Source organism: Zeugodacus cucurbitae, chromosome 6 (assembly GCF_028554725.1).
Source record: "Zeugodacus cucurbitae isolate PBARC_wt_2022May chromosome 6, idZeuCucr1.2, whole genome shotgun sequence".
NCBI classification, from domain to species: Eukaryota; Metazoa; Arthropoda; class Insecta; order Diptera; family Tephritidae; genus Zeugodacus; species Zeugodacus cucurbitae.
In genome coordinates, this window is record NC_071671.1 from 6,011,276 (window position 1) to 6,031,221 (window position 19,946).

The following is a 19,946-nucleotide window of genomic DNA, read 5'->3' on the forward strand; positions in this document are numbered from 1 at the left end:
ACGCCCATAGTCGTTCTGTTGTGCTACAGGTCGTGCCTGTTGCAGCGCATAATGTATTGGCGTTTGGAGTTGTTGTTGTTGTTGTTTAAGTTTCCGCTTCTTTTCCTTCTGTTGTTGTTTCAATCGCTGCTTGTTGATTTTTTCCTGTTCCTTAGCTATGATGGCGTCATCGCTGAGATGCCATTGCTCGAATTGTCGTGTTAAAGTGCCGCCACCGCTCGACTGTTGTTGCTTTTGTGGTTGTTGTTGTTGTACTTTATGTTGTTTTTGTTTTTGTTGCTGTTTCTGTTTTTGTTTATATTGGTTGTAGGTTGTATTGTAATTGTAACTATAATTATTGTAATTATATTTTTTATAGTTGCAATAGTTGTAACTGTAATTGTAGCTATCGTAGTGATCATCCAAATCGCCAATGCCATTTCCATCGTAATCATAACTATTTGAATTCATAACATCCTCATAACCGTAAACATAGCCTTTGTCGAATTGTTTTTGCAATCGTCCCTCCAAATGTCAGACTTGTGGTTTATGTCGACCGCCGCACACGCCGCATGATACTCCCAGCCAATGGCAGGCGCGCAGCGGCGGATAACACCAAAGGCAGGGTACGAGCAATGATAGCAATGTCAAGCCGAGCCAACTGCACGAAAAGCATTTATTAAAATTTATTAAAATTAATTTGTTTATTATTTCATATAACAAAACTTCTGTTACTTACCGCTTAGTGCAACCAGCTTCATTGACGCACTGACATGGATGTTGTGGCGTTTCGCCCTCGGCATCGCTCATACAATGATACAGCATACAACGCGCACAACCCATACCCGAAATATACTCTAATGCCGAACGAAAGCGATCGGGCGCAAATTCACAGGCACCCTTTCGATTGAATTCGTCATTGTAGAGTTCATGACAGTAACGACAACGTGCGCGTTGACTCTTCTTAATGATGTCCACATTACTCGTAGGATCTTTGAGTATCATACCGGCGGTGATCGGTGACGATTGAGCAGCGGCCAAAGCTTGTGCAGCTTCCAAAGCATTACGTTTCTTCAATGCGCTGATCGACTCACGACGTGCGTTCAATACTTGCGCGACAGCTGGCTGTTCGACAACCGGATAATTGTAATCATGCACCTGTTGGTCGAAAATCAATGAATAATGCAACACAAAGAAAAGAGATGAAAGATATTGAAAAAAATTTAACATTAATTAGACTGCAAACACACAAACAAATTTCATTACCGCTGTTAGTTGAACATAGGAGTAATTCTCGCTAGTCACAATGGCTGTGGGCAGCGTTGGTGGTGGCGCTTCAAGTTGGCTCGACGAGACGGTGGTGATTGGGGGCGATACAATGGCTGCGCTTACGTTTGTGCTAACGTTGCTGTTGTTGCTGTTGCTAACCGCGCTTATAGCAGCCAGCGAGGGTGGTGGTGGTGGCGCTTGCAGGCTGCATGATTTCTCGTTCGATATGTAGTGAATGGTGGCCTTGGGATGTTGAGTGACAGTACCATCCGAAGAACGATCAAAATCGCTTTTGTTGCTAATGCGTTCACCGCGATCGACACTAATACTTTCTGTTAAATGAGAATGTAAAATTTTTTTTTAAATTTTAGTAAACTATAGACATTTTAGAATACTTTAAACGTACTGTGACTTTTTTCGCTGCCTTCGGGACTTGAATGTGACTTGTGTATGCACTCGGCTTCTATAGGTAGATCAAGGGTCTATAGAAAAATATATAAACAGTTTTAATGATTTTTTATATATTTCATAAGAGTTGCATACACACCATAAAAACGTCGTCTTCACCAACTGAGTCATATTTTGTAAGTGGCGGACATATTATTGATGGATTAGATTTGGCCAGGCCTAAAACATAGAAAGAGAGAAATATTTGTAATAAATGTATAATGTTTGGTAAACAAAAAACAAAAAATGCTATGAATTACCGTTATAACAAAATTCATTTACCAACTAATGCAAAGAAAAATATTGTAGGCATTATTTATTGATTTACTGCAAAGCTAAATATAAGAGAAAAAAATAAAAAAAACATATTGGACAAAAAAAGGACAAATAAAAAAATTAAAAAAAATATATTGAGCGAGAAATTAAACAAAATCACTACAATGAAGTGTAATATGGGACACGGCGTAAATTTACTAACATACTATTTAAAATAATTATTTTTATATGAAAACACACAGATTTTTGTTTTTTAATTTTTTTGGGACACAACACTATTTATTACGGTAGGCCAAAAACTACAAATTCAATACCTTATGCTTTTTTATACTAAGGTGAACTTACCAAGCATGAAGTTATTAAGGATGATTGTTTTTTTTTTAATTTCGTAAAGCATTATTGTTGTGAAGTTTGAATTTGGCGAATTGGACAACATTGTGTTGATTTTTGATTTGAATTATTTGGCATAAATGTATGAGATATTCCAATTATTTTATTTTTTTTTTGAAGCAGATCAAGAAAGAGAGAGAGAGAAAAAGCAGTAAAAAATCATACAAAATGTAGTAAGCAAAAGTGAATTAAAAAAAAAAACATTATTTGTATAAAAATAAAATAAAATAATTTTGAAAATTGTGATTTTTTAAATGAATAGAATTTTTGATATGAAAACATGCGCATAAACATATATTTTTTTTATTTAAAAAAATTGACAATCAAGCATTTTAAATATTCACTAAAAGGATGTTACAGAGTACATTAAATGATATATGTATTATAAATACAAGTCACATATAGAATATATCATAAATATTTTATTACAAAAATTATTATTGTATATTTTGAGGTTAAAGCTATGTAATAAATATAAATAAATATTTTGAGGTTAAAGCTATGTGCCTTATAATAACGTTATTTTAAAAATATAATATACATAATATTTAAGCATGCAGAGACTTTTATTTTTTATATATTTTATGTAAGTTGTAATTTTTATATTATTTCTAATATATTAGAATATGAAGAAATAAGTGATTTCTTAAAATAAACACATATAAATATTATATAAATGTATTTTTAGACTTAATGCAGATAATTTAAAATATTAAGTACAAGAAATTTCTAAACGACGTCACATACTCGTATGGTTGTATACAAATATGTCAAAGGAAATTTGTTAATAATGTTAAATTGCGGAAATCAAGCATTAACAAAACAAATGTAATAGAGGAAAAAACAAAAAGAAGCAAAATATAAACGAAATTGCGCACATACGTATATACACAATTAAACAAAGAAATTGCAAGCATTGCAAACAACACAGTACACATAGTATATATATTTGTTGTTGTTATAATTGTTGATGATTTTGTTGTTGTTTGTCGCTAACAATTACAATTACAATTGCATTGCGCGAGCGAGTGATAATTACCATCAATTAAATCATTGTAGGCGTTCAATATGCCTTTGTCGAAGGCGCGCGCATCGGCAGCCGTTTGAAAAGTGAGACCATTGCGTTGTTTACCAGCACGCCAATGATGAAATGTTGGCATAACTTTGTAATACTTCAGTTCACGATTGATGACACAGCTTAAAATTACCTAAAATGTGAGCATATGTGGAAATAATGAATTTACTTAATTAAAATTGGTTTTGAGGAAGTTATAGCTTACAAAACAATGCTTTAGCTATACAAAATCTGACTTCAAATTACTTATTTCAAACATTTTAGAATTTAATTACTTAATAATTCATTTTGTTAATAATTTTTTCTAAAAGTTCTGATTTATGTAAAATTATATATTCTATATTAAATACTTACACTTTGATCAGAGATTCTTTGGCCGTAAATGATATATTCATGTCCAGCAGCGCCAGGGGATAGTCTAGCACGTCTGCGTATTGAAACATTTGCTAAACCACCCCCGGCGAGTGGTAACCAACCCTCGGTGCTTTCGTCTCTGGTCATAACCTGTGCGCGTACTGTAACTAAGAAGTCGCTGCAATGGTACAAGGAAGAAAATACAGTTTAAAATTAATTATTTATTTATATATTATGTATTGCAATAAAATATCGATTAATCGATAGCAGATTATAATCATTTTGATATACTAAAAATATAATATTAAAAAAACTTGTCAATAGAGCTCTGAAATAACTAATTTTGAAGAGCATTAACGACGCAGCAGCTGTTAAAAAAAACATCGTTGCGTAGCAAAAAAACAGAAATTATAGACAACCTTCAACAAATGCAAACAGCAGGACTTTTTTTATTGCAACAATGTCCTTCCTACCATTGGCAACACGAAATACTTTGCAAACATGAGAACCGAGAGTACAGTGCAAAAGGTGTGCAGCCAAAACGAAGGAACAGGTGGTAGCGCCACACTCAAACATGTTCTTGGCAAAATTATTAGCTACACTTGTTGTTGTTTATTTTTTGGAGTTGTGGAGTTTGCGCTGAAGTGGCAAATTGTTTGTGTGTGTGTGTGTATTGATGTCTATGCGACTTCCTGTCGCTTTCGTGTGCGTCCTGCACAAACTCGATTCACATTGATGCGCAACTTCAAAACTCCCAAAACTGTGAAACCCTGCATACTCACACGGTTACTGCATACTCTTGAATGTGGTGTAGAGAGCACAGAAGTGCGGTATTGCGCAGCAACAAAAAAGTAATACATTAAATTTGCTATAACTAACTTTATGAATGGAGTTTTCATATATGACTGTATAGAGAAAAAATTTTATTTGGTTAGCTCGACGCTCGCAAGTCTTTCTTTGCCATTATTTTAGTAATTTCGCTTTTGTCGCTTCAAGGTTTCTTATAACATTGTTTCAATGTTACTTCAATGTTGACAATGTGGCCATATTCTCTCAATGAAATGTGGAGTTTTTGCAGTCGGTGATTATGAATGGAGTTACAGTATGTTTAGGGGGAAACCTGTATACCAATGCAGATTACTTGAAAAAAAATATGTATGCGACAAGAAGTTGTTGAGGTTATGTGTGGCTACATATTTTTCTCAAACGAATATATGCATTTATTTTTCAATATTTATTTTTTATTTTTATACAATACAAAAAAAATAAAAAAAAAGAATGTAAACTTTGATATAGAGAACCCTCACTTGTCGGTTGAATGTTGCCGATAATAATAAATTATGCTGTTAATTTTAATTTGAACTTATAAAAAGAACGAATTGTCAACGATTTCGTATGAAATTGAATAATTATTTTTTCCCACAAAACTACATTTCTTTAAATTTAATTATTTTTAAGTAAATACTTTGCAATCTAAGCTTACGTCCATGAAACTCCAATTTTCAACTTAATAAACACTTAATGTTAAAAATTAATTGAAATCTATTAAAAGTAATATTCACAACAAGACTTATGAGATTCATACGAAGTGTGCGAAAAAAGCGATAAAATACTAGTTTATTTTTATACGTGCATAATTCTAGCAGAATTATAAATAAAAAGAAAATATTTACTTTATTGTTTGTAATGCATTTATACGAGCTCCCCCTCCAAGAACGAACCAACGATACTTCATTCTGATATTTTTTGTATAAAAGTGTTTGTTTTACATTGTACATATACACATATTTAGATAAATAAGCACGCAATGTATTGCATATACAAAACATACACAGCCATAGCTATAGAAAGTGGAAGGCGTGTACCTAGGCAATGTCCCTGATAATGCTGTCAATGCCAAGCGAACAGGCACAGTAAAGGTATTGCTCAATGATTAACTATGTGAATATGTATGAATGTAAGTATATAGAAACATTTTCAGAATGGGCTAGCCATCGCTTGGCGTTGCTGAGCTCATCAGAACTTCATGGTCATATACTGAGTCGATATACAAAATATATGAACTTTGGGAATGAGAAACTATCAATGGGAATTTATATGAATGAAAAAATTGTTTAATGCATTTACAAAGGAAATAATACCATTATACACAAAATATTTATGATTTAGTATGTACTTGAAAATATGCAGAAATATATTAGATTAAATATAAAAAGTCACAAAAGTAATCATAAGCAAAGAAATACAAATTTATAGCAATAGAACTATTTTCGACAGTACTTGCTGCTGCTGTGTTTTTAAAAATAAACATTAATCTAACTTTTATTATTTATAATACAACAAATTAAAATAAAATAATAACAATTCCATCTAAAAAAAATAAAACAAAAAAACTTCCTGACAGCGGTGGGATTCGAACCCACGCCCTTTCGGACTGGTGCCTAAAACCAGCGCCTTAGACCGCTCGGCCACGCTGCCTTGTACGAGTTCTTTGTCCAATGCCGCTTTTAAGCTTGCACTACCCCCACATTGAGAACTTTACACGCACACAAACACACATGCCGTTCGGCGTATGTGAGCACGAAGGTCACTCGCTACAAACGCATGCATATACGCCATGCTATTGTGAATGACAGCCTGCTGTAAAGCTGCTACCGGGGAAATTCATTCACGATATGCGATAGAACAAATGAATGAATGATACACATCAGAGAAAGCGGGTGGTGGGGGTACTTTTGATGAGTGTGTGAGATAAGGTAATAATATTGTACGCATTTTAATGTTATTATGTTATTTTCTATACTTAAATTAGTTACAAATAAAATTATTTTAAATTTTTAATTAATATAAATGAAGTTAGAACAATAAGTTTTGCAAATAACATTGTTAAATAAAGTAGTTTGTGCAGAGTTTCCGTTTCTTATAACGATTTGAGAACAATTTTGATGTCCAAAATATGTTCAAATTCTAAAACATAATTTTCTGTAATAAAAAATAAATAAATCATCTGGCAATATCCTGATTTACTTATATTTATCATTTCATTCTCTTTGAAATAGTTCAGTTCATTTTTTTTTATTTTGACAATATGACACATCAGCTAAATCCTGTAGGGAGCGCATCGAACAAACAACTGGTATAAATCAAATCAACTGGCATAACCAATTGATGATAAAGTAGCAAGCTAGTATGCCTTCATTTAACTTTTGTACTCGCTTTCACGTGTAATTCTTTGGACAAGAGTAGAGAAGTGGCACATAAAATTTAATCTATTTTTAACACACTTTTTATTTTTTAATCAATAGCAATATTAATTTGCATTTTTCTTAATTAAATAGTGCTATTTTTGCAGATAATGAGATCTAGCAATCTTCCAGTACAACAGCATCTCGCTCTAATAAAAATCAATAATAATGATTGAGGGCGAAATGGTGTGCTTGGTAGAATGCTTCCCACAAAGTTAGAGCTGTTAGAAAGAGTTAACACTTTTTTAAATATACATACATAGTTTTTGTTTGAATTGAGTGAATGAATTTACCTCCACATGGACCAACATATATCATATATATTATATACACAAGTATCTACAAACAACCACGTCCGGCTGCTTGTTTGCAAATGTAGCAACGTTAGTGGGCAGCGGAAAAGGCAGGCAATTCAGTCTGTTCTGTCAGTCAGCCAGCCAGCCAGCAAGCAAGCAACTGTAACGCTGATCCAACCAACCAGCTAAGTTAAATAAATATGAATGTAACATGAAGTGCCACTATCAGCGGCCCAGCCTTTTCGACATACATACATACGAACACACCTACACAAAAAATATATATTTACGTATGTAAATCGTGGCACATACTTGTATGTTATAGGCGTTTCTTGTGGTTGGCCGGACGGACGGAAAATGATAGGCGAAGGAAAAATGACAAGTAGATTAGTTGTTGATAAAAATGTATAGCGAGACAGGACAAATAAACGAATCTAGGTTACCTGCCTTTATTATGAATGGAACTATTTATTGAATGATAATGACGAATACAAAGAACGACATGGTTCATATGTATGTAGTGTGTATGTGTTAGTTAAGTGTGTCATAGTGCAAATTTATAAATAAAAATGTGAACAATGTGTATGGTTACAGTAAAAAATATCGTCAGATTGGAACGGCATTAAAAATATAGGTTTAAGAACTCGATGTTCATACTTCGAACGGACAAACTATCGGTCCCGGTAGAAATAAGAAGGTATTAAAACTTTCACAACGTTACTTCTTGAAATTTGTTTGATTGAGAAAACTTGTTCCTTATAAATCCATGTTCCAAACCTAAAAGATCTGACTTAACATTGTTTAACCTATCCGCTGAACTCACGAGTCCCACCATTTATCTACAAATCTTCTAACTGAGCAGAATTTCGGGCATCTTCCCACCCTAAATGCGTTCATTGGACCATCCTGTCGGTATAATTTTGCACCACTCTACATAGCCAGGCCTTTCTAGCCAATAACACACTAAAGTTGTCTAACAGAGTCAAATCACATCACCAAGATGACCAGTCGTATGAGAATTGTTCGTTAGAATTCGATCGCCAATAGAAGCTACTATCATCACTGATCTGTACGAAGAATCCTGAGTTAGCCGATAATACCTTATGTATTGGATATAAATTTCCTCAAATACTTGTTAATTTGCTAAAGGATACAGAACGTAAATGTCAAACTCATAGTTTTACCTTGCTAGCTGGTTTCTAAAAGTTTCTTCTACGATATATCATTGACAAATTTATGCTTCGGCGAAATTTTAGCTTCACTTAAATTGAACGATTTCTTTTGAAATATCTCCACTAATGTCAATTCTCTCAAATATATGATATAATTGCTTAATTATTGAAACAATTTTCGCAGAAGATAATCTAATAGTTGAAGGCTCACCAGTCTTGCATTCAAGGGGTGCAGCCTTCAAAAATATGAAATTCCTATAAAATAAGCTGGCAACTAGTGCCGATGTTGCGTGATTTGGTATGCGGTTGAAGTGGGTTCTTAGTGGCGTAACCTTGTTGTACACATACAACAATGAACGAATATTTCAGTACGAGTTCGGAAATGTATGTCCAGGCGCTAGCTGAGTATGCAATTTTACAGGCATATAACAAATTGTGAAGAACGAAATATAAACGAGAGAATAAATAATAAAAGAAAAGGATTAAATGTTTGACACGGAAAAAAAAAATAAATAAATTTAATATTCGTAACTAATTTATAAGGAGTACAAGACTTAAAAACTGAATATTTTTGCAAATTTTCTAAATAACAAAACAGAATTTCAATGGTAGCATCCAAGCCTACCTTAACCGAAATCAAATGGAGAATACCGATGCGTGCTGCGAGTTGTGCAGCACACGCGCTCTCAGCTGCCTGCAAACGCACGCTCTCTTCTTCACAACTTTCGTTTTGCACACATTTTCGTTGACTTACTCCAAAACTTTGAAAGCCAATACTCTCGCAAGCCATCTATACAGAGTGGAAGGAAGTGCTCCATTCACTCCACTAACAGCAAACAAATTGTTCGCTTAAAAGGTGGTGGTTGGCGGTTAGTGGGTGATGGAAAGTTGATGGGTGATAGAACGCTGCCTAGGCCAATAGACAATACAGTGAGAGGCATTGAAGTTAGCGAAAAGCATTATCACACAACACACATCGTGCCAACGAACGAATGAAAGTACAAAATTCTATGCTGTTTATATGTATAGACTTTCAAAGGTACAACCATATATACGAGTATGTAAATACTTTTGCCTTTGGTAGGCGAAGGTTTCTGTGCTAAAAACTCTTACTTTTTATAGCTTGGCGCATTACACACCCATATACCGTTGTAGATATGTAGATATATATATTTTTGCACGCACTCACCCGCATAGACAAACCCACAGAAAACATCACCCAGACGATTTACCGATTGCTGCACGAATTTACCGAGATCCACTCAGCGAGCACGGCGTATCCGACATGTATGCATTTTCGTATGAACTTTTACAATAATCATGAATGAACACCTACTTAGGTACCTTGGAGTGGTTGATGTGTGTACGTAAAAGTGTTTTATATGCGTGTTTGTTAGGTACGCGTGTGGATGAGTGCTTGTAAAAATATATTCGTACATACAACAATAGCAATGGAAATGCCGACTCAGCGAACGATGTTGAATGATAGTGGAATTTGTATGAAATTTTTATGGAAAATTGTTGACCGACAGAAAACAAATATTTTATGTATCTAATTTCTTCATGGAACATGGTGTTAGCTCTAGAACGCAAGGTTAGGGACCATAGTTTAAACATATTTCTAATCTTCTCAACCTGTATACGCTCTAGCGAACTCTAAAGTCTCGTCTAGGATGATCATAGTCATTACTGACAAAAAATGGAAAGGTTTTACAAAAATGGGTTCAGCTATAACCCTAATTTGTTTCAGACTGGATCCGATATTCGATTTTTTTAGATATGTATTTCGCAAAAAAATTGTGTTAAACTACAAAGGGTTTAGACTTATAGCTTAACAGCTCCAGAATTCGAACTCCGATCAAAAATAAAAAGATTTTATAAAAATGGGTTCAGGTATAACCCTAATTTGTTCTGATCTTTTTAGATATTCCGCAAAAAAAAAAAATAATGTTAAACTACACTTATAACTTAACGATCCAAACAGGTTCAGATCGCCGAAAGGACAGCCCTTGGCCGGACAATATCCGGAACCGCATCACAGGTTTTCAGATCGCGAAACTCGTTATGGATACTGCAATAGATTAAATCCTACTCCTCCCAACATAAGTCCTTCATGCAAAGAGTCCCCGAGTAACCACGTCTGCATACCCAATCAATCCAACCCATCTAACACAAATTTTCCTTTGTTACGATCACGTTGAAACAGCTCGTTTTCTGGGCCTTCCGTTAGATGACTTCGATGGCAATTGACTTCTGCTAGCCGGTTCAAACAGGCAAATGGTTCAGGATATAAGTTTGGTGTATCTCCGAAGATTCTTTATAACGGAACAACAACTAATTGGATTTCTGCACTTTGTATGTTATCTGTATGACTCATTTTGAAGCCTTCACCCTAGATAAATGTGAACATTTTCAGAAAGACATGACCCGAAGATCTTACCTTACAGATGCTTTTCGTTTATCTATTATAATATCTTTTCACAATATTTCTGTGATATTATAGTTTGAAACCTCTTTAGTTCATAATGGTTTTTTAAATAAATATTTTTTTTCATAAAACAGTAACAATTTTTTGAACTTGCGGTTCGAGAATCTACCTATGGTTCTTGCAATATATTTATTTATGAACTCGCATTCTGCTGGTAAGAGTATTACTTTCCATATAATTTACAAATTAAATGCTGCTGTTGATGTTCCAGTAAATGATAAATTAATGCGTAGTGGACCTCAACGACAACTCACAGCCGATGAATGAGTCAATAAATTAAAACAAACACACAATGTTTTTTATGTATAAATAGGCGAAGCATGTAAGTAAAAATATATGTAAAATTATGAATGAAACGTTTATAGCAAAAGTTGAAAAGTATTTGTTAAACAAACTATAAAATATTGGAGTGTATGCAATACGCGAAATTATTGTAGCAGTATGTAGACAGAAGGGGTAAGTTTACATGAGACCAGGGAATATATTCTTACTGAATGAAAAAGCAGGCAAATGGACGGCAACGAAATGATGTCACTAAAAGATAACAAAAAGTGAAAAGAAATGAATGACTTGGCAAGTTGATTGACTGTCTGATTGTTTGCAGAGTTGGTTGGCTTCGCGTACGATTGCAAAAAAAAACCTCAGAATTGTAGTGGGTGTATGCTATAATACTTATATATTGTGACAAATACAACAAATAAATATAAAAAGTTTCCTTGGTATAGGATATATTTATTGTTCAATATATGTATGTAGGTAAGCACACGAGCACTAAATAACACAATAGATTATGAAATGAAGCGGCCAGCTGTATTTATAGTATGGTGAATTTATGGTTGTCACAGAATATAAGAAAAAATTGAAATTATTCAGTGGAGAAAAGGGAAAAGCTCATTCATGCTTTACATGTTACAGCTATTTTCAAATCGTTATGACAAAAACTTCTTTGCTTTGATAGCATTATTAACAGTATATGATCACTTATCATTCAACAATTTCAATATTAACTGCCATTTCAGCAAGATCATCATCATCCATATTCCTCTTGCCGCCGTAATCATCGGCTCTGTATTAAGTGGCGTATTATAAGGAACATGATTATATGCTGTTGTGTTTATGGCTTCATAAACTTGTGCGCAATTTCATTATCGTGCAAAACAACAACGAATAAACGCAAGCAAGCGGTCAAATGGATTATTCAAGTGTTTTTTTCTGAATTTTAATTCGTTATTTGTTGAAAAATAAAAAATAAAAAAAAATGATCGCGACATATACAGAGCGGAAGTGGTTTCAATTTCATTGTAATGAATTTTAATGGCACACTTCAGCACTTCTTCAAGGGAATATGACTCATTAGAATGTGCTGCATATCGTGCAAGCGCCACCGTATTTAACACATTCAATTGCTTTGCCATACAAGAATTAGTTCTAATATGCAATTTCGTGTATTTTGATGCGCTTCACGTAATACACGATCATCAATAAAATAAAAATAAATGTAGATTGTCGAGTTTGCATTTCGATAAGTACATACCCAAGTATGTATTTTCTAAACATATTTTTAGAAAAATAATTTTAAGACGCACTTCCGGTATTTGTAAGATGAAAATGAAATTGATAGTCTATATGCTAACACACAAACTTACTTTCACGGATATAGGTGGTTAGTAAGACTTCAAATATATTGCCTACAACCAAATAAATATGTAAATTCCGGAATAAATGGCTTTACTATATACAATAAAAACAAATATTATTAATTTATAATTTTTTTTACATATTTTACATACCTTTCATGTCCTTCTGTCATGATTTGTAATCAGAAAGGTTCTAATGTGGTAGCGTATTGTGTCGGTGGTCAATTTCACCATGATTAAAGCATAAAGACATTCAAAGCTGAACAAACTTCCGACCGACTGGACCCAACCGACTGGACCGACCGAACGCCTTCACTGCACACACAAATACATGTAACTTGTAAGTTTGTTACGACGAAAATTTTGATTGATGTGATGTATCAGACGAAGGAATATGCGAAGGAACCAGTGAGTGACCAACGATCGCCCGATCGATGGATCCAGTGACCGACCGACACGCACCGACTAACGAAGCGCCGCTATGTTGTCCAGTAATTACTTTTTACGATTTGATCTTGTACGTATTTTGAAACGATAATTACACTTAATATGAGGTTTGTTGTTTTTATTTTATTTTCTTTTTTTATTATATGACAATTTTTCAATAATATGTACACGGATTTATTACTTTTATTTTCCTTTGGCACTCACAAGTTGAAGACTCTGGACGACGTCCGCTTGGTTTGCTATTTGGCTGTTGCAATCACCGTTAGTATACCAACTACCAATATATTTCACTTTCTCACTCAATCACTTCAAGCATATGCAATTAATTCTTCTTTTCTTTTATCAATGCGTCGAGGCTAATTTTTTTATAAGTATATATACATTGCAACCTAAAAAATGAATGAAGATATGTTAAATATTATTTTTATCTGCGAACATTTTTTGTTATTTCTTTTTGACAGTATTTCTGAAATATTCTGCTGAGCAAATATGTGGCGACTCGAAATTTGTGGGCGATGCAAAAGTAGTTAAGACCAAAAATGACAGTCAAAAAATGATCCGACAGTTTCGATAGCAAAAACAAGCAGAATGCGAAGTGGCAGGCATATTGCTCTGCGCCGGCGACACCAACACACATATTCAAACCAGTCAGACAGCAGCAATATCGGCAGATACTACCGATAGCTACAACAATAAAATGTTGCTCCAGCAACAAGAAAACCAACGCAAACTGCAGCAACATCAGACAACAAGAACAATATCAACAACAACTCCATCAACAGTAGCACAAATAAATTGGTTATGCTTTGGGGAGCACAGTTAAAGGAAGATGAACAGGAGCGAAAAAGCAGCAGAGATTGGAACAAAAACAACAAGACATATTTTTTGGGCGATTTCGCTTATTTCTATCTTTACTGCTGCTTCGTGGATGTAGGTTATATAGCTCCTACTGATGTTGTGCTCTCGAGTTGCACCTTTTACTTTTCCTTTGGCGGCTGTTGCTGGAGTTGTCAGCAGCGTTATACACATGCTTATGCACATATTTGTATATTTTTATTGTGTATCTTTGAATATTGTTGTTGCTTCATTTGTTTGTGTTCTGACTGATCCAGCTCCAATTTTTCGTGTTCTACGCCACTTCGCATTTGTTTTTTCACAATGAAATTTATGTACACATAGGAACAATGTTTTTTTATTCTGCTGTCTCTCACTTTACGCATGTTTTCGCAGAACACGAGAGAGCAAGTGTTGCTTGCGCTGCTGCCACAGCCTTCGTTAACCAAAAAACTTCTGCACGACTTTGCACACATACAAATTCTGCCTCATCCTTTACAATTTATGTTTGACAAAATTTTTTGATTATTAACTTTTTAGAAAATCCTGAAAAGTCAATTTCTTCACTAAATCTGAATTTTGGAAACATTGTAAAAGGTTAAGTCGATATTCCAAAAGCATCTACTTAAATATCGTTGCGATGTGCTATTAGAAATAAAGCTTGTACTTTTCCTATAGGATACGTAATATTTGGGAAATGGTTTTAATTTTATTGTACCTCAGTTTTTCTAATAAGCTACATATGTATGTTTATGCCACTCTATTATTTCAAAAACTATATAAAAGGATGAAACTATTGCAAAAACTATTATGTGGCTCCTGCAAACATAAATTTTAATTTTCTACATTTTGTCCAATTGGAGGACGTTTGCAAATTTTCTTGAAAAGAAAAGCTAATTTTCTTATTCTTATTAGAATTAATGATGGTAATAGATTAAATGAACTACACTTATGAATTTTTGCAAAACTATCATTGTCCATGTTTTTCCTAATGTTATGATATGTGAATTAAAACGAACGCAATTGCTGCTGGGCGCGACGCCTGCAACAATCCTCAGCGTGTATCGGAATTTTTTCTCTATATGTATATTGGATAATGCGAACTGTCGTTTTTGGAGAAGCACTGAAAATTTTCACGCAGTCACAGGCACACGCACACGTACACTTGTTCTATATATCTACATATATTGGCATTCGCAAAGTAGACACCACCATGAATTTTTCCAACTTTTCCACTTTTGCCACAGCTTCTTCTTCTTCCAATTTTCTTCAGCTTTTGCAGATTTTTCAATCATTTAACTTCATTTTCCACTTCGATTTTAAACTTTACACTCACTTCATCAATATTGTGTATTAAAGCGACGTTTTCTAATTTATTTTAACATTATTTATTAAAATTTTCCTTAATAAAAAATTGCGTGAACATTTTCGCCTCCAACACTTTGCCTGATACGCGGATCCGTCTGTTCCGTCTGAAGAGACAACTCTGCTCCTAAACGCAGTACGTCGCAGTCGCTCCTATTTTCTTCGACAGTTGTTGTTTTATCTGCTTGCCTTTGTAGTTGTTGGATTGCTAACCACACAGGGTTGCAAATAGGGTTCCGGAAAATCAACACGTATATCAACAAAATATTACCGTTATCAGTATAAAGGTAATTGTTATAGCAATAACTTTAATATTAACAAAATATGCTTTTTGTAACTAATATTTCAAGATTTAAAGAATGATTCACTTCAACTTTTTTAATAAATTTAATATCTGTATTTATATTTAATATATTGAATATAGAAATTTATGAAATCAACAAAATAAGTACGGCTACCCCATTCTAAATCATTTTCTCAATGAATTTCTTTTTAAACTTAATTCGCACATTGAACTTGAGATATTTTGTCAATGCGCATGTGCCGTTATGTGTATTTCTCAATGAAAATTGTTTTTGCCTTGAAAGCGAAATATATACATTTATTAGTACTCAAAATGAAAATGAAATGCATAAACATCAAATAATGATTTACAAACAATTTGTTACAAATAATAAAAAAAAAATTAAATAATCATTATTTTAAGAATCACAAAACTTTGCTGAAATCTAAAATCATTGTGAATTATCGCGTTTGTTGGTTTAACGTTTTGCTTTATTCCGCATTTCCTTCATTATCTCGATTTTCGCTTTTACCTGTTTGACATTTCGGGTGTCAATTCAATGCAGCCAACTTAACAGCAACAATACTCTACTCTCTACTATTTCCAAAGATGACATGATACGAAACTCTCTCATTTTCCCTCAAACCAAATTCCCTGATCTCTCATTTTAAGTTGGTAGCAATGCGAGTTGAAGGAATTTTTGACAGAAAAGGCGGGATGCCAGAAGTAATACCGGTAAAAGTATATGACAAAAGCAGTGCGAAATATAATTTTAGGGAAATACACTGATAATATTAAACTGTGTGAAAGTATTTTTTTTGCTATTATTTGTTACAAATGACATCTAATATATCAAATGACATCATTATATTTAATATATTATATATTTTATTTTATTATGTAAGCTTTAATAAAATAAAATAAAATAAAAATATTTTATGTTAATAAATTAATATATTTTGTTGCATGAATTTATAAAAAATCATGTTTTTATTTTCTTAATTATTTATAATTAGTATATAAATATATTTAAGTTAGTATATATATGATATAGGTCTAATAGGGAACAGAGCATTTAAAAATAGTATCTAAAAGTTAAAATACCCAAAAGTTATTTCTAAAATGCCCAATTTATTTTTTTACATAGCGGGATCATTGTCAAATGTTATAAAAAATGTGGATTTTTACAGCGCTCTCTCAGAATAAAGAGTTTCGTATCATGTCATCTTTGCTATTTCTTTTCGTTCGGTGTGCGTACGTTTGATGACTTAAGGCGGTCGGAAATTTCAGAAAAAGTGCAAATTCTGTGTTTAAAATATGGCTAAAAAGAAAAGTGAGGAGTACGGAGCCGATGGCAATGATGGCGACTATGAGGAGGAGCCAAATTTCGAAGATCCAGAGGGCTATGTTGACGATATTCCCGATGAGGGTAAGTGCCAGCGCAGCACCACTGCGCCGCTGCTATGTGCTATGAGTGATTTTGCACGCCAAGCACCGTATATGCAACATAACCTCAAATGTGGCAAAAATGCCAAGAAAATTGAATAATTTTGACATTTGTGCAAAATTAAATTAAATGATGATGTTTCGTTTGGTGTTCATAAGACTATTATTTAATTTTCAGAGCTGTTGGCCAATATGTTGGCACAGCGTCCTCTAGAGACGGATGGTGTAGAAAGCGTTGTTGTTGTGGACAACATACCAAAAGTAGAACCATCTCGTTTGGAGAAATTGAAATCTGTTATTCAGAAATTGTTTTCACATTGCGGTGAAATCGTAAATGTTGTTTTCCCAGTTGACGAGGAGGGCAAAACAAAGGGGTATGCATTTATGGAATACAAAAACGGCAGCATGGCTGAAGAGGCTGTGAAATCACTAAACAATCATCGACTTGATAAGAATCATACATTCGCCGTTAATTTGTTCACTGACTTCCAGAAGTAAGTATTTTTGGCATTATTCATGGAAGTCTACATAAAATTACAATATCTATTTGTCTAGGTATGAAAACATACCGGAAAAGTGGGAACCACCAACTCAACAACCCTTCAAAGTTCAGAACGATTTATACAATTTCATCAATGATCCAGATGCTTATGACCAATTTAGCGTAGCTGCTGAAACCGCACCCAACTCTGTACAAGTTTCATTTTGGCAGAACACACTGCCTGAGCCCAATGAATTGGAGGCTCGCGACCGTTTCACTGATACTTTTGTTAAGTGGTCACCACTTGGTACATATGTGGTAACATTCCACAAACCCGGTGTGGCCATTTGGGGTGGTAGCAGCTTCCAAAAGATACAGAAATTCCCGCATCCAAACACACAGTTCGTAGAGTTCTCACCTTGTGAAAACTATCTTGTCACCTACGGTCCAACACCAACTGGCCAGAAGGTTATCATTTGGGATATCCGTACCGGCGTTGAGAAGCGTTCGTTCGTCGCTGATGGCATGTCTGTTTTATCTATGTTCCGTTGGTCGCATGATGATAAATACGTTGCACGTATGGGTGATAATTCAATCCACATCTACGAAACACCATCTTTTTACCTGCTCGACCTTAAGTCAATTAAGATTCCCGGTATACGCGGCTTCTCGTGGTCTCCCACTGACAATGTAATCGCCTACTGGGTAGAAGAACAAAATCAAATTCCTGCGCGTGTGACACTTATGGAGATTCCCAAGAAACGCGAAATCCGTAATAAGAATCTTTTCCATGTGGCCGACTGCAAATTGCACTGGCAAAAATCGGGTGACTACCTGTGCGTTAAAGTCGATCGCTACTCGAAATTGAAGAAGGACAAGAAAGAATTGGATGTCAAATTCCTCGGTATGTTCTATAATTTCGAAATCTTCCACATGCGCGAAAAAGAAATCCCTGTAGATTCTGTGGAAATACGCGAATTGATACTCGCCTTCGCATGGGAGCCCGTTGGCAATAAGTTCTCCATCATACATGGTGAACAAAGCAACGCCAATGTGAGTTTCTACGAAGTAAACAAAGGTGTGAAACCCTCACTGGTCAAGAAGTTGGAGAAGAAGTCATGCACGCACTTGTTCTGGTCGCCACGTGGCCAATTCATTGTTATGGCCAACCTTTCGATGGGCACTTTTGAGTTTGTGGACACAAACAATGACTTTATTATCACTGCATCGCCCGATCATTTCCGTGCATCTGAAGTTGAGTGGGACCCCACTGGCCGTTATGTTGTGACTGGCGTCTCAGCGTGGAAGGTCAAAGAAGATACCGGTTTCAACATGTACACCTTCCAGGGACGCATCATCAGACGTACTATATTGAAGAATTTCGTACAATTTCTATGGCGTCCACGTCCACCTACTTTGCTGTCGGAAGCACAACAGAAGGACATCAAGAAGAACTTGAAGAAATACTACCCAATATTCGAGCAGAAGGATCGCTTACGTTTGACACGTGCCTCCAAGGAATTGCTCGAGAAACGCGCACAATTGCGTGAACAATTCATGGAGTACCGCAACAAGCGCATTGCCGAATGGATGGAGCAAAAGAGCCGCCGCCTACAGCTCAGAAATCGTAAGTTTCAAATGCTAAAGTTCCCTTTCTTTCATGAAATTCAATATTTATGCTCTTCCTTACAGATTTCGACACCGATAATTTGGATACAGAGGAAGTTGATGAGGAAATCGTTGAATTTTTAGTCAAGGAAGAAGTAACTGTGCTCGAGTAGTCGAACAACAGTTGTGCCGTTTTCCCCATAAAGCATACGCCTTTGCCCAGCCGACATTACGCTCACAAAGGCGTAGCTATCTTCTACTAAACAAGAACAACAAACTAAATACGACAAGAACATCATTTACGTATACATAAATATAAACATTGTATTTAAGCTAAAAATTAAACAAAAAATACAATATTTATTGAAGAAAATTGATTGAACAAACAAACAAACAAAAACCGTAGCAAAACAAGCCAACAAAGAGTTCACAACAAAAAGCGCAGGAGACACGCTATACGCGCTTGTTTTTTTTTTTTACAACTATTTTACCTAGATTTCTTTCAAACGCATTTGGCATACCTACTCGAAACGCTACACGCGTAAGTGACGCGTCTACAACAGCGTCTTTCTTTTTTACTTTTAAATAAAATATTCTATACTAGACTTATTCGAAATTTAAATTGTATTTTTCTCTAATTAAAATTAGCTAACAGTAAAGCAAACAAATAACTGCACAACCGTTTTTAAGCCAACCTACTACCCACTCTAACTATTGTTTTGCATAGTATTTTTTTTTACAATATATAGGATTTGAAATTCATTTTAACAAAAAATCAAAATATACATATACAAATACGATTTTGTTATTTTATTTAGCATTGTAATTAACTTTATTTGAGTACGTAGAAAGCG

The 19,946-nt window shown here is 34.5% G+C and overlaps 2 protein-coding genes and 1 non-coding gene across 3 annotated transcripts; 1 reads left to right on the plus strand and 2 right to left on the minus strand.

Moving 5' to 3' along the window:
* Nucleotides 1-177: 177 nt before the first annotated feature.
* On the minus strand, nt 178-15,440 carry LOC105210246 (sprouty-related, EVH1 domain-containing protein 2). The gene is made up of 9 exons (XM_029039051.2): nt 15,246-15,440; nt 12,782-13,464; nt 3,791-3,968; nt 3,401-3,569; nt 1,796-1,875; nt 1,655-1,730; nt 1,246-1,580; nt 719-1,137; nt 178-640 (listed from the first exon to the last, which is right to left on the minus strand). Exons 2-9 carry the CDS (start codon nt 12,799-12,801, stop codon nt 514-516), a joined length of 1,404 nt encoding a protein of 467 aa, XP_028894884.1. The 5' UTR covers nt 12,802-13,464; nt 15,246-15,440; the 3' UTR covers nt 178-513.
* On the minus strand, nt 6,189-6,268 carry Trnal-uag (transfer RNA leucine (anticodon UAG)). Its single transcript has one exon. It is a non-coding gene; the product is annotated as a tRNA-Leu (tRNA).
* A 1,348-nt stretch (nt 15,441-16,788) lies between the features above and the next one.
* LOC105210253 (eukaryotic translation initiation factor 3 subunit B) lies at nt 16,789-19,892 on the plus strand. Its single transcript, XM_011181074.3, has 4 exons — nt 16,789-16,986; nt 17,182-17,497; nt 17,559-19,111; nt 19,177-19,892. Exons 1-4 carry the CDS (start codon nt 16,875-16,877, stop codon nt 19,263-19,265), a joined length of 2,070 nt encoding a protein of 689 aa, XP_011179376.1. The 5' UTR covers nt 16,789-16,874; the 3' UTR covers nt 19,266-19,892.
* Nucleotides 19,893-19,946: the final 54 nt, after the last annotated feature.

Excerpts from the sequence above, each read along its gene's own strand:
- LOC105210246 (XM_029039051.2), bottom strand. The coding sequence starts at position 12,801 with ATGACAGAAGGACATGAAAG. Across the intron at positions 1,731-1,795 it reads GTGAAGACGACGTTTTTATG|ACCCTTGATCTACCTATAGA; the intron begins GTGTGTATGCAA and ends ATTTTTCTATAG. Across the intron at positions 1,138-1,245 it reads CCTATGTTCAACTAACAGCG|GTGCATGATTACAATTATCC; the intron begins GTAATGAAATTT and ends TTCGACCAACAG.
- LOC105210253 (XM_011181074.3), top strand. The coding sequence starts at position 16,875 with ATGGCTAAAAAGAAAAGTGAGGAGTACGGAGCCGATGGCAATGATGGC. Across the intron at positions 16,987-17,181 it reads TGACGATATTCCCGATGAGG|AGCTGTTGGCCAATATGTTG; the intron begins GTAAGTGCCAGC and ends TTTAATTTTCAG. Across the intron at positions 19,112-19,176 it reads CCGCCTACAGCTCAGAAATC|ATTTCGACACCGATAATTTG; the intron begins GTAAGTTTCAAA and ends TCTTCCTTACAG.